This window comes from Carassius auratus, chromosome 26 (genome assembly GCF_003368295.1).
Source record: "Carassius auratus strain Wakin chromosome 26, ASM336829v1, whole genome shotgun sequence".
Classification (NCBI taxonomy): domain Eukaryota; kingdom Metazoa; phylum Chordata; class Actinopteri; order Cypriniformes; family Cyprinidae; genus Carassius; species Carassius auratus.
Window position 1 is genome coordinate 13,610,423 of NC_039268.1, and position 15,272 is coordinate 13,625,694.

Sequence of the window (15,272 nt, forward strand, 5' to 3'; positions counted from 1 at the left end):
GTATTTTTGATCAAATAAATGAGCCTTGGTGAGCAGAAAAGACTTCTTTCAAAAACATAAGTAAAAAAAAGTGTACTAATCCCCTGATTGCTGTGGTTTAGTACATGTCTTCCTGGAATATGTGATTCTGATTTCTGATCAAGATATTTTCCATGTAAATGTCAGAAAACATTGTGTCTGCTTTCAAGTCTGCTACATACGTTAGTGCAAACACACCTTTGCTGGATCAACGAGTGAAGCAGGTCTTTAGGGTTACGGTGAGCTCAGAGTTTCAAAGGAAACATCTCTGCTTTTCTGGGCCCCAAAAGGCATGTAAGTAGCAGAAAAGGATGAAGAATCAAAAAGAGAGTTGTGGATATGATCAGTTTAGGTTCCAGTTTCACATTTTGTGTAATAATAAATCTATTATGCCTGTAATAATATATATTACATGTAATAGTGAAATGTAGTCAAGGGTCCCTGATTGTTTTATACAGTGTCCCAATAGTGCACAACACAACGAAATAGCACTAATTTAGTTGTGTTGTGCTAATTTCAATGTATTGTGGCTTGTTTCTGTTTTGCTGTGCTAATTTTGTTGTGTTGCAGCTTGTTTGTGTTGTGTTGTGCTAATTTGGCTGTTTTGGCTTGTTTCCAGCTTCTTTCTGTGGTGTTGTGCTAATTTCATTGTGTTGCGGCTCGTTTCTGTTTTGTTGTGGAGATTTTCTTCTCAGATATTGAAAGTGAATTTAGCTTTCATTAATATGTCTCTGTGCGTAGTGTGTGGCTCATCTGGTTGTCGTTCACAAACGTTCATGGTTTTTTCATTCACCCAACCCTGACTCAGCATGAAAAGCCTAACATATGCTCACACGCATGCTGACTCGAGTGTTTTGCTCAAATCATGACTGAGCGCAGCTACGTTACTGTCCACTAGAGGGCGACCACCGCCATACACCCTCAAATCTCCATTCTAATGAGGTCATTACTAACACACCCAACATTCGTGTGATTACAAGCGTTTCCAAATTCTCTTCTTAAATATGGTTACATTGCATTGAAACATTAATATTGATCTCAAAGTTGTTTTGTTTATCTGTGTGCTTGATGCAGTGTATTTCGAGTAACAAGTGTACTTATAACTAACCTAGTAGGAATGCTTTGTTAGTCAGTAATGAACAATATTTTGGATTAAGAAACACAGTGGTAGATACAGCAGGGTTTACCATGGTGATGATGGGAGATCTAGAGAAGGTTGCTATAGCAACTATGCCAGTCTTTGAGACAGAGCTGAGGTTACCATAACAACCACATCACACCCTCTCAGAAGGCAACCTTGAAATAATGACTTTACACCGAGATGAACGCTGGAGCTGTCTGACAGAGAATGCATAAAGATAATGAAGAAAAAAAGGTTTTGGGTTTTCTCAAATATGCCAGAAAGGTGTTGTCCTTTTTGGATTGCGGTGTCAGATGCAGATTGTAAGGTGTCGCCCTCATTTAAAAGAAAGATTCGAGGGTTTCCGTGATGGTGTGGGATAAGGAGAGAGAAATCAATATCATTTACTGGGTTGTAAAAGTGGAAATCAATCATCATGTCAACCTGTGATGTTCATCGTCCTTCAAATTAATCAACAACTAATTGTGTTGACAAGACGTATCAAAGCCATCAAGTCATTCTTGAAATACCTGTGATACCTGTGATGTTGTCCAGCTGTCTGTTGTTGACTGTATCATGTACTGACTGAGGTTGTGTGTGTGTGTGTGTGTGTGTGTGTGTGTGTGTGTGTGTGTGTGTGTGTGTGTGTGTGTGTGTGTGTGACAGCAGATATGGAGCAGGTGTCAGATGATGAGCTGGACCATGCTGCTGAAGAAGACAGCGATAAGGAGGACCAGGATCTGGACAAGATGTTTGGTGCCTGGTTGGGAGAACTGGACAAACTCACACAGGTGACACTCTCACACAAGTTGTGATGAATTACATCTTAAATATGATGTATTATCTAAACTTTTGTGGACTTTCTCAGCAAATATTGAATAATGTAATTAATTCTGTTTTAGGGATGCATCAAATTTTACCATATCAGTTGTATCTTATGTCTGGTGATATTTAAAATGTTTAGTATCAGTATAGGTCAGTATTGTATGTTTAACTGTACCTGCTCATGTCCCCTATTATCACATCAGATTACCTTTGCCATCATCTAAAGCAGTGGTTCTAAACCAGGCGACCAGGATCATTTTATTTATAATATTTTTTTTGCATTATTTTATTTTTACTGGAAACTGGAACCCCAAATAAAATAAAAAATAAAATTTTCAAAGGGATTTAAAAATATTTCTAAATTAAATGAATAGTTCACCCATAAATTAAACTTTTTGTCATCATTTACTCACCTTCTAAACCTGTATAAGTTTCTTTGTTCAACATAAAAAGATATTTTGAAGAACCTAACAGTTGTTGGTCCCTTTAACTTCCATAGCAGTGAAAGAAATACTAGTCAGTGTGGGCAATCAACATGATTACCAACATTCTTTAAAATATCTTCTATTTTATGTTCAACACAAGAAAGAAATGACATGGAACAATATTTTCATTTTTGGGTAAACTGCTCCTTTAATAAAATGTTATTTAAATGTATTTTATGAATATGCATTTGTCTATGTGTGCCAAGCTTAAAGGGATCATATGATGTTTTTTTAAAGATCATTATTTTATGTACTAGGTGTAACAGAATATGTGGACATGCTTTAATGTTCAAAAAACACATTATTTGTCAAAAACTGTACATTATTATAGGTCCTCTATGTCCCGCCTCTCTTAAACGTGTGATTTTCTATGAAGTCCCTCCTTCCGACAAGCACAGTCTGCTCTGATTGGCCAGCTGACCCAGTGCATTATGATTGGCTGAACACTGCAAGCACTCGTTGCAAATGTAATGCCCCTTTCCCTAATCAAAAGCTTCACCTTTCAAAATAAATGTAAAGACAGTTAATAATGTCCTTAGTTTTACCATCAGTTCAAGCTTGAAAGGAGATCAGAGTGGTGTGACAGACACAGTGATGAAGCTCGTATGTGTTTGCAGTACACAAACCATGGACAGTTAAGAAAGCTGACTCCACTGTGTGTCTCTCTCTCTCGCTCTCTCGCTCTCTCTCTCTGGCGGCACACACACACGACGCACAAAACCCCACATTTGAACAGTCAATAGCAAATACTTAAAAAACTAATAACAAAACATACTTACAGTAGCTGATTCAGAAGTGCCAGATTGTTTGTAGCTAAGTCCAGAATGACCTTCTCTCTAGGTTCACGAAACAGTGAGAAGGCCAAATAAAGTGATTTCACTTTCGCCTAAATACACACAGCATCTCCCTGACATGGCTGCTTCAACATTAACTGCAGTTACTGAAACCTTCCTTCTTTGCGTGAACATTTGGGCAGCATTATGAAAATATTTCCACATCGTGACGTAGACATGTGGGGGCATGTTGGAACTAGCGGTTTTAGGGGGGCATGGCAGAGTCTTAACTTTGATAAAGAATACCTCTTTGGATTTGAGACTTTAGGCTTAGCAACTTTACAGATGTTCTTCATGCACCAAGACCTTGTAACACTCTAAAGAGAAAGGAAAAATTTAAATTGCATCATATGACCCCTTTAAAATATTTTACAGAGTAGAAATTGAATGTTATTAATTAATAGACCTAATTAAGATACTTCCTTTTCTTATTGTATTGATGTGTTGTATTGATAATTTTGCTGATGATTTGTCTGTCTCGTCTTACCTGATCACCTTCCCCTGTCTCTCTGTAATGTAGAGTTTGGATGATGGGCGTCCTGAGAAAGTGCAGAAAGCTCCTCTCAGACAGGAAACCAACCTTGCCAATTTCTCCTACCGCTTCTCTATGTACAACATCAACGGTTAGACTACACCCAGACACACACCACCTCTGATTACTCCGCATTCATTATCACTCAGAATCCCACTCACAACGCCTTCACATGCATCTGATATGGTGGTGTTGCGGCATGCTGCAGTTTTCATGGATTATCATTAAACCACCAGCACAAGAGCAGAATGCTTGTAATTAAACACTGCAGTTGAAAAGTTTTGGGTCTTTTGCTCACCAATGGTGCATTTATTTGACCAAAAACATAGTACAAACAGTAGTTCAAATTTAAAATAACTATTTACTATTGTAATATATAAAAAAAAATGTATGTCATTCCTGTTATGCAAAGTGTCTTATGATCCTTCAGAAACCATTCTAATTCTAATTCTCATTGTGGAAAAAAGTTTAGAAGAACAACATTTACAAATGCTATCACTTTGAAACAATTGAATGCATCTTTGCTGAATTAAAGTGTTAATTAACACAAACTTTTGAACAGTAGCATACTTGAATTAAATTAATTTGAATTGCCCTCTCTTGATGTAGAAGCCATTAACCAAGGCGAGACAGTGGACCTGGACGCCCTCATGGCCGACCTGTGTTCAATAGAACAAGAGCTCAGCACTATCGGCAAACCCATGAGCAAGCCCTTGGATGGCAAATCTAGACAAAGACCCACAGGCCGCTCGGCCAGCACCAAACACACCGGAGGGGGCAGCAGCGGAGGAAGCGCCAGCAGCAGCACCAGAGCGTCTCCGGCCTCCACCGTACGAGGTGGCAGCAGTCAGTCACGGCCCCTGGCCTCCAACTTCTCCCTGGATGACATCACTGCTCAGCTAGAAAAGGCGTCCCTGAGCATGGACGAGGCGGCGAAGCAGACTTCCGAATCTTCCTCATCATCTTCCTCCTCATATTCATCTGCAACTCTCTCTCACCCGCCTTCTAACGCACATCATCGCCGTACAGGATCGGTTGGGACGGTCAGTGACCAGGAAGTGCGCTCCATCGGTCATTCGTCCAGGTCAAGCGTCAACTCTGCCTCGGCATCCAGCATGGATTCACTGGACATTCGAGGGCAGGAGAACGAGGCGCAGTCACAGAATCCGAACCAAAGCCAGACTAGCACAGAGGTAACACATACACACACACAAGCTTGGAATTAGATATTTTTGTCCCTTTTGAATTATTTCATAGCTGGCGCTTAGATTTCAGACTTTAAAAGGAACTGGATGGTAACTATGACATGACTTGGTCCATAGAGGCCTGAAGGTTTATAAGACCATATTCTCTTTTCACTGTGAGAACCTGTGAGAGACGTAAAAGAGAGAAAACTGAAAGCAGATGTGAGGGGCTCAAATCTAAAGCACAACACCAGAGAAGAAATATCCACAAAAGACAAGGATAGATCAGAACAGTCAGTCAGCACAGGGATAATGGTCTCAATCAGGCCAGGTTTTTTAGTTGGGTATTGTATAAAGTCAACATGAATTGTCTTTATAACTTAAAAAAAAAAATCTGTTAAAGGTGCATTCACTACTTGCTAATTTAATTTTACCTATATTTTTGAAGAGTCATCTGAGTAGGGATGTTGTGGTACACAAATATGACGATTCGGTACGTACCTTTTTTTGACATCACGGTTCGGTATTGTCTTTTTGTTACAGCAGGAGGAAATAAAATAAACATAAAATTGCTTTTTCTTTTTATTAAATGGTGGTTTACTGAACAAATTGCTCTTTCTTTAAATAAATTAAATTATAATACAATTTTTCCTAAGGATAAAAATCTACCTCCACTTTTGCTCTAAACTATAGTGAGCATACGGCTGGACAATATATCGAACGATATGATCATGTGAATCTCGTCAGTAAAGTCTGTTCTGTGATTAGCAATAAATCCCCATCACCTGCTTTCAAACGGAGCTGCAGTTATTATTGAAGATGAATCGCCTTTGATTAATAACTCGATATAGCGTAGCTTTAAAGAGAAAAGTTAAGAGTCAACAACACATTCTAACACGCCCCACATGTCTACTTCACGATGTGGGAAGATTTACGTAACACCCAAATGTTCACTCAAAGTACCAAGCCATAACTTTTATTCGTACTATTACGTTTTTATGTTTAAAGAATTTGCCACCGATGATTCAAACATGAGTTTTGAGCAGTGTAGAGTAGTGCTGTTTGGCATTTCTCCGATAACAAATGCAGACATAGTTTTATGTTTAAGCAGCACGATACACAAAATATACTGGAGTCCATCAAATTTGAGTGAAAATCATTAAAAAACGTTGGCGGTGGCTGGCAACTTTTTTCAAAAATGCTGGGGGGTTAATTAAGTTACTTGATATGGGTGTTTTTGTGTATATGTGGGTGTTAAAGAGTAGACGTTTCTAAATTTAAAATTCTTTTCCCGTCTGTGTAACTTCATAATTAGTCATAATTCTGTTTTGAATAACTGTCTTGCAGTCAGTCTAATTACTACCAAAAAACAAAAGAGTCACTGACATTTTAAAAAGTGTATCCTGTTATTCCCTAAACAATTTAGAACAAAGAGGGTCTCTTTACTTGGACAGTCAACATTCCCTCTGACCCAGACACAAACACTGTTCTATTCACAGCAGTTGTTTGTTCTTTTGTTAAGGGCAAAGTCTGTATTGTGGTTTTGGGAAATGAGATGATCGAGGTTTCACTGAATTCAGCATTGAATCATTAAAGCTGAGTCATCTCTTGGCTACCCACATAATCCTCACACACACACACTTATTTACAACCAGTTTCTCTCAAGCACAAACACTCAGTTTTTATAGTTCCTCAGTACTGTTGTCAGAACCTGTGAAGACCATAAATCAGAAGTGCAATAAGTGCAATAAAACAGAAATGCTACAACACCACTCTTCTAACCACAGTGTTGCTCATCCGCACCAGGATGTACAGACCCGCGCATTTCTTTCAGCTAAAAATACATACTGTGGTTTCAGATGTAAACTAGCACTGTTTCACAGATGGAACAACGTGATAGGGTTTCACGTGTGAGGGGGAGAGTGTGTGCACAAATCTTGCTGTCGTAATCTTGCATGCCATATTGCCATTATTATGTGACGTAGACACAGACAGTGTGCTGTCTATGGTCAGTGTAAACCGTACATTCATTGTGACTAACACCTGCATTGTTATATGGCTATGCAACTCTAACTTATTTGAATGCATGGTGTGTTGGTTTTGGTAACATCTTGTAACTGTATGCTTACACTAAAAAAAAGTTATATAGGAGCAACAGATGACATAGCTTCTATAATTTCATCTACATTAATCTGAAACAAAGGTTTTCTGCCACTGCTCTGTGGACCCAGGGTCTACATGACGAGATACAGTATAAAACACATAGAGTTTGAACACATGAAACATTTATATAACGTTTTAATGAAAGTATTTTTTAAACTTTTTTATTTATATTGGAGCATGGATCCATTGGTCTGTGAAGCTTGAAAACTCTTGTCATGTTCAACTCTATGACAATATCTATAATTTGTAAAAGCAAACAAGCTTTTTTCTTACAGTAAAGATAAAAAAGGCAAGAGTATATGTTAAATACAGACAGTTTCTAGCCAAAGACTTGTATCTGTCTTGCACATTTGACACAAATAATATGATTAAATTGCTTACAGACTTTCTGTGCAAAGTCAAACTTCACTTAAAGCCAGTAACATTTTGTGCAAGGATACCGTAGAAGGGACCTGACGTAACGATCTGCAAAGGATTGTTTACATGAAGCAAACTCACACCCACACTGTTAATGCCTAACTAGAAGTTCATCCTCTTAGAACTATAGGCCCACTACTAAAATCATGACTTTGAGAACAGTTCAGCTAGTACAAGCCCTTTAAAGGGATAGTTCATCCAAAAATGAAAACTGTCATCATTTACTCACCCCCATGTTCTTCAAGTCAAGTCAAGTCACCTTTATTTATATAGCGCTTTAAACTAAATATATTGCATCAAAGCAACTGAACAACATTCATTAGGCAAACAGTGTGTCAATGATGCGACAGTTAAAGGCAGTTCATCATTGAATTCAGTGATGTCATCTCTGTTCAGTTTAAATAGTGTCTGTGGATTTATTTGCAAAAAAGTCTATGATATCGCTGTAGATGAAGTGACCCAAACTAAGCAAGCCAGAGGCGACAGCGGCAAGGAACCAAAGCTCCTTCTTGAAAACCCATAAGACTTTTGTTCATCTTCAGAACATGATTGAAGATATTTTCCATGTTCTCTCTTCATTTAGTGAGGTTTGTTCTCGTATATCAAGCAAGTACGATTGAGTCATGTAAAGCAATCGTGGCTCTTCAGAAGACCTGAAACTTACTTTACAATGCCTTTATAAATGTTTTGAAGATGTTGGTTGCATGGACTTTCAGTGGATGAAATGAAAGGATTAGAGAATGCTAATAATATAATTTGTGTTTTGAAGATGAATTTAAATCGTATGGTTTTAGAAAGACATAAGGGTGAGAAAATAATGAGAGAGTTTTCATTTACGAATGAACTATCCCTTTTGGAAAAATGCAACATGCCCTATAGACTTCCATTGTACTTATAATACAGCAAACTGAAGGACAAGTCAAAATTACTTTCTGTGCTAATCTATAGTATCTGTGGCATACTGTCAATTAGTTTTACTACAAGAGTGGTGGCTTACATTGACCCTTGCTTGTGCATGCCTTGTTTTGCATTGTCTGCTGCATGATTAATGTGTTTATGTCTGCACATTTTCTGTATGTGATGTCACTGCCTCCCCCACCCCTTTTCCCAGCATGTCTCACTGCGAAGGGCCAATGGTAAAGCTACCAGACGGCATCTTGACTTCACCTCACAGGATGGGGAGGTGGATCAAAGTACTGTAAGTGTGTTTGTGCGCGACGGGGGATAGGTGAACACAGTATGTTCATTCTCAAAATACTGGTTCTTATTATATCTGTGATCACAGTATTTTATATACCAAACAGTTCTTCTTTTATACATTTGTTTTCCATTCACATAATGCCACCTCTTTCTGATTTTGAACAATCAGGCAATGCTTCCACACTTTCTATGCTTTACCACAATCAAGTATGTATTTCTATCATTTTTGGAATCACTGTAATCATTACACTGATTAATCTCTGTTTGTCTTTTCCCTGCACCCTAAAGCACTCGTATCTGGACAGGGAGACCTCTCTGATTCTGAAAAACATTGCAGGAAAACCCTCTCACCTGCTGACCAAGGTGACGCCTCCTTTCGCTTGCTTTTCTTTTCTTTTCTCTGCATGTTTTTGGTTTATTTTGGTCTTCTTGCCAGACTTGACACTTTGCTCCATCCACACTGCCTTCTTACATTTTTGAAGTGCTTTATCTCCTATTTTCTCTTTGCTGCCATCTTCATGTGTACAGTTATTTAAAGATACAATCAGATCATCACAGTACCTACAGTGCCTCTTTCTGGAGAGAAAGCAAGGGTTATTTTTTATTTTATTAATAACTTACAGGAATAAAAAAATAAATCAAATCAGGTTTTCCGGTTCATAATGGTCAGTTAGCATTCTCAGACTGTAGGTTGTTAGATGTTTTAGTTTTTATCATATTGACTTTTTGAAATGAAGTTGTATGTTTAGGAATTTATTTGTTTTTCATTACAAATGTAAAGAACATAATTGTCTTTATTTTTATTATTATTATTTTTTTTAATGTGTCTTACAGCAGTTATTTTTAGTATATAAAACAGGTTTGTAAAGAGGTGCGTGGTTTTGTGAGCTGCTTTATAAAAGTTATTTCTGTTTCCCTGAAGAAATGGCTGTTCATCACTTACTTTATTTTAAGACCATTTAATTGTAAAAACTATATAAAACTGAAACCATTTGACCTATTATGTTTTGTGTGTGTGTGTGTGTGTGAGAGAGAGAGAGAGAGAAAGTGCTGTTTGTTTTACAAAGTAGAGTAGTAACACTAGTCACTCTCTTTGGTCTAAAACTAATAAATATATTTGGTCACAAGCAGTTTGACTTTCAATGTAATAAACCGTATTATTTTAGGGATAGTTTAATCAAAAATAAAGAAGAAATGTTTTGGTAAAAATTGTTAACTGCACAGTTTTGTATATAATTCCCATTGTATAGTTAAAAAAAATATCTCATAAAATTTTCTCACAGACAAAGAAGGAAATCATACAGGTTTGGAATGACATGAGAAGTAAACTGATGGAATTTAAATTTTTGAGTGAACCATCCCTATAATAATAATGTTAGAGATAGATAGCCATGCATTTGTTTTCCAATAAACATTCATTTGCTTTAAAAAAAAAAAAGACTCTAAATTGAATGACTTCTTTTAATTTTAATTTTGATTTATCCTGAGAACAGCTATCATTTTGCATGCGATTGTAATTCCCATGTTGTCATACCAGCACAGGCGCTTTTGCAGGTGCAGAGCATTGTGGGTATGGGTGCTTTGTCTTTTGGAGTTTAAAAATAAGCATCTAAATCTGACGCCACTTTGATTTTTCAAGGTTGTGTGAGCTTTTGTTAAACCTTGAAGCTGCTACAGCCAAATTGATATGGTTTATTATTTTCTCAAGTTCATTGTGCTGCATTACAACATTATCTCAGGTTGTTGTTATAGTAAAGTAGGCTTTTAAATTAAAGTTTTCCATGTATTTGACGTTTTTACAGAAATAGCTATTTTGACTTTAATCAGAGCATCCAATTGAACTGGTACTTGAAGTTTATCCAAAATGTGTCCTACGTTATATTCCAACATGATTTGAGAATTTCCTAGAAATGCAATAATATTTTTTTGTCAGAATTTTTGTTTAGTTGTTTAGGAATTTGTCTTTTTCTTCTTCGTTAAATCAAGCAGAGTCAGCTAAGTTTTATTTATTTGTCCTGACATTAGACAAAGTCATTATCCATTTACACAGACCGAGGCGGAGATGTTCTTGAAATCCCACTCTGATTTCCTCATGATTTCATCAGACCTCTCAAACGGTGTATCGCTGGGCTCACTGCAGGCTGCTGAGACACAGATTCTCTGCTTAAACACAGACCGAGGGGAAAACCAGAGAAAGGAAAAAAGACTTCAAAGGGAATTGAATGCTTTTTATCGAAGCCTCTGCCTCGGCTGTTTGCAGAACTCTCCCATTCTTTTTCTCTCTGCATCATAAATATGCATCTGCCATAGTGAGTCAAGAGAGAGAAAGTGTCCTTTCACATCACACAAACCACACTTTTTTTCCTTCCTTTTCATTCTGTGCTTTTAATTGATTATTCTTTGTATATTAAGATCTTTATTTCTCTGTCTCTGACTTTGTATTTCTTAATCTACCAATAACCTACCCATCCTGTTAAAAATATGACATAATAATATTTGACTTAAGGGGTTAAACCATCGTCCTCACAATGGGGTAGGGGTGCTTCTTTAATGTGTAAAACAGTAAATAAAAAGCTTAAATATCATTCATCTCCACGGTACCCCCAAAGAGGGAGGTGTTTTCCCACAGCCGCAGAAAAAAGATCAGAGAACAATATCATGTACTTTTGGTCTTCGCTTTATTGGCTAGCGGAAAGAAGGTCAAAGAAACGAAACCTCACTGATTGGCTGCTGAGAAGTATATGTACCTTCCGATTGGAGAAGAGAGAATGAGAGGGTCTTTTACAGCTGATGGCGGCTTGGTCTGCTGGTGAGGGGGATTAAACCCTGTGATTGGGCACGCTACCAGAGACATGCAGCTGTTTCACAGAGAGGGAGAGAGAGTGTAAAGAGAGGAGGAGGTCTCAATCCCTCCCAATGTTGAGGAGTAGACTTGTGTGTAAGGTACTCCGGGTGTAAAGATACTTGAGGGGAAGCGCTTTCATCTGGGTGTCACAGCCAATGCACATTTCGACATCATGCTTCTTCAAAATGAGCTTCGACTTATTTTTCGGATTATTTGAATGATTTTCATCAGGAGGCCATTTCTGCAGCAGCTCTGAAACTTCAGCTGGAAGTACCTGTCAGGCCTTGACATAGCTGCCGTTTGTGATGAGAACCTTCATTTAATGGATTTCTGAAACAATTGAGCTGGTACAAATCTGTGAATCTCTTGAAATTCGTATTGAATGACTGAACAGCCATTTCTTTAAGGAACCATTAACATGAGCCGTGGTTCAGGCGTGATCGTGTAACTGCCTTCTGTGTTGCTGGTTGATCAGACTTTGCAAGGGTTTAGGGATTACTTTATAAGGTCAGGATGGATGTGATGACTGCATGTTGGAGAGGGCAGGTGAGTGTAAAACAGAAATCCACCTGTGATTTCATACCTCGGTAATGGATGACACTACTAGCAGACTGTTGGTGGAATACTATGTGAGTGTGTTTCTTTGTTAACATGTCATCGTGTCATTCGCAGGAAGAACAGGCTGCCAAAGCCAAGGCTGAGAAAATCCGCGTGGCGTTAGAGAAAATTAAAGAAGCCCAGGTTAAAAAGGTGAGTAAAAGCCCATGTGTATCTCTGATCTGAAGGATCAGTGGCCATGCGGAATTCAGAATGAATGCACAGTAGAAAATAGGTCACTCGTGTGTCTGCCAGTCTCTGTCTGCTTAGAAGGGAAGATGCACAAACAAAATGTCGGTGAGGCTTTTGCATCAAATTACTTAAAAAATGTCATTGTGTTATTGCTGTTCAATCTGGTCTAAGGTTTGTGTTAATTCTTGAGAGACGATCTGTACTATTACTCTATTCATCTGAAAAGCACTGTCAAAATAGATGCCACCAGGCACATACTAATACCAAGTGAATGAATTAGACACAGTACCGTGATTGGGCCTCTAGCTGAGACAGATGACTGTTTCCATTCTTTGTGTGTTTAGAGAAAACTGACAGCATTGAGCAGCAATGGTGCAGTGAGACTGATACGGAGTGATACTGCGTCAAATGCACTTTAAATAATAATAATAATACAAAAACAGAATTTAATAATATACAGTCTAAGTCTGAGACCCCTTTATATATATATTTTTTTTTTTTTACTAATAAAGGTCACATTGAAAAAAGCTAATGACCATGTTAACTCAATAAAAGGTCAGAATTTCTTCCATTTCTAAAACCCAGGACGATCTATGACAGCTCAGATTTTCATTCAAATAGCTGATGATATAATTTTGTATAATGAAAAGAAAATAAATATGAATTAAGAAATTGATTTAAAAAATTATAATAAGTGTGTATCCTTGTGGAGAAAATGAAATGTATGTAGCCTAGTGAATGTTAAAAGATTTTGCAGACTGAAGCAAAGTTTTAAAAGATGTGTCACACTCCGTTTAATCCAAACGTAAGTCGCAGTGATTTGGCTTGAAATGAGTGATTGTTCTGTCAAAATAAGCCTTTCCTGCATTTATGAGTGTGTCAGTTTTGCTACGTTTCTGAGTTTGTGCTCAATTGTTTCATTCAGTTGAAATATTATTGCACAATGTGATAGATTGTGCTGAGGTCAAAGAATGAGGCAGGCAGGATATGACATAAAGTGCATGTTTGTGGGAGCATATGTGTGAGAGGGAAGAGAGCATAAATTAGCAGCGTGTTTTCTGCTGAGGCCAGGCTTGGGGAAGTGCCACATGCTCCCCAATATTCTGGTGGCTTTCAGGACCTCTGGCAGGGCTTTCTGTTGATGTGCCTGTGCAATACTTTCTCTATACCTTCTCTTCGTCCCTCACTCTCAAGAAGAAAGAAAATGGTGTGTTAAATAGAGAGGAATGAAAGCCAGTTGACTGAGTTGAATTAGTCTTTATTAGAGCCACATTTCTGAAGATCCCCATCATATTCCAATTCAGTCAATATAAATCTTTGACCAAAGTCAAACGTTCCGATGTGAGCAACGTATTTTTGTAACACACTGTACTAATTATTTTGTTTTCCTTCTATGTAATATCCCAGCAAGTGCACAAGCTTAAGATGCATGCCATGCTTTTCTTGAATTAGTTACAGCCATTTATTTGATTTCTATTTAAAACTTTTCAATTTGTCAAAACTGATTAAAAGCACCAAAGCAAACCACGATGTTAATATGTGTTTCATATTATTGGACTTGCCAAAAAAAAATCAAAACTAATCTGAACTACATTAAATCCAGGCTTGAAAATGAACTTTTTCACTCACTCAGTTTGCCTACAAAATTTTTAAGTAACTGGCCAGAAGTTCAGTCACACTTTATTTTAAGTTCCAATTCTCATAGCTTACAAACCATTAACTATGACTTTTGCCTCAATAAAGTCCTAATTTGCTCTTATTAATAGTAAATTATTAGGGATGTAGAATATGGTCATGCAGAATATGTGCTTTTATAAGTAGCCTACTAATAAACAGCCAATATGTTAATAATAGGCATGCTAATAAGCCGTTAATAGTGAGAATTGGTCCCTATACTAAAGTGTTACCAGAAGTTCTATTAGCCATGACAAAAATATAAGAAACAAACACATTTTCATGTGTCACTGCTTAGATTTCAGCATATTCATTTCAGTTCTAAGGAATTAAAGTGCCATAAACTGAACTATTTGTTAGAAAATTCTCTATGATGATTCTTAAAAAGCAACATTCATTTTGTTGTAAATTTCAAATGTAGCTCATTTCAAAATAGATGTTTGATGGTAAACATGTTGAAGATGAACACATAGGCAGTTCATAAATTGATCATCTGTTTCATCGAAAAACTCGGGGTACTGAACTCTCCTCTTTGAGATCCATTTCCAAAGTCATTTCATGATGATAACACTTCCATGCTCTTCGCGTCAATATATTGACGGCTTGTGTTTCTCATTGCAAACAGCTGATTTTCTGGCAGTGTTACAGTAAAGATGATACAGGTGACTGTATAGTGGTGCACAAAATATTGGATATGTAGAATTTATCATATGCCTAGCCAGTGAGAACAGACTGAAAAAGTCTCTTTACTGTTGTGTTGCTTTGCTAGTGTTAAAGGCTCCTCCTAGAGATGGAAGAGTGTGATTTAAATAAAAAGTGATAGGACATACTATATAAATCATAACCTGGTGTCTACTGCCATGGTTGATTTTTACTGCATTTGGCAGGTTAGCACGTGTATCTGTACTTAATTATTGTAGTTTATCCAAAGTAGCCAACATTTGGTTAGATTACAGATAGCTTGGGAATAAATGCTGGGTATTTTGGCAACTGGCTTGACCAAACCAACCATCCTGAGATGCATCCTGGGATGATTTTCAAACAGTATTGGTGGAGTGACCATGTTTACAGGTCACTTGTTATCCCATTCAATTTATCAATTTCAAAGACAGTTATTAAACAGTCATTTATTTATTTTAATAAGATATTAAGATATATGTGTAAATATAGCTGTATTCAATATTCAA

At 37.3% G+C, this 15,272-nt stretch overlaps 1 protein-coding gene across 1 annotated transcript in view; it reads left to right on the forward strand.

Annotated features, from left to right (window-relative positions):
• Positions 1–15,272, forward strand: part of raph1b (Ras association (RalGDS/AF-6) and pleckstrin homology domains 1b) — a 52,772-nt gene that overhangs the window by 26,854 nt on the left and 10,646 nt on the right. The window contains exons 3-7 of the mRNA XM_026203517.1: positions 1,808–1,929; positions 3,802–3,904; positions 4,423–5,006; positions 9,066–9,140; positions 12,295–12,372. Of these exons, the coding sequence (XP_026059302.1) occupies positions 1,810–1,929; positions 3,802–3,904; positions 4,423–5,006; positions 9,066–9,140; positions 12,295–12,372 (960 nt within the window). The 5' untranslated portion in view covers positions 1,808–1,809. The remainder of the gene's footprint in view (positions 1–1,807; positions 1,930–3,801; positions 3,905–4,422; positions 5,007–9,065; positions 9,141–12,294; positions 12,373–15,272) is intronic.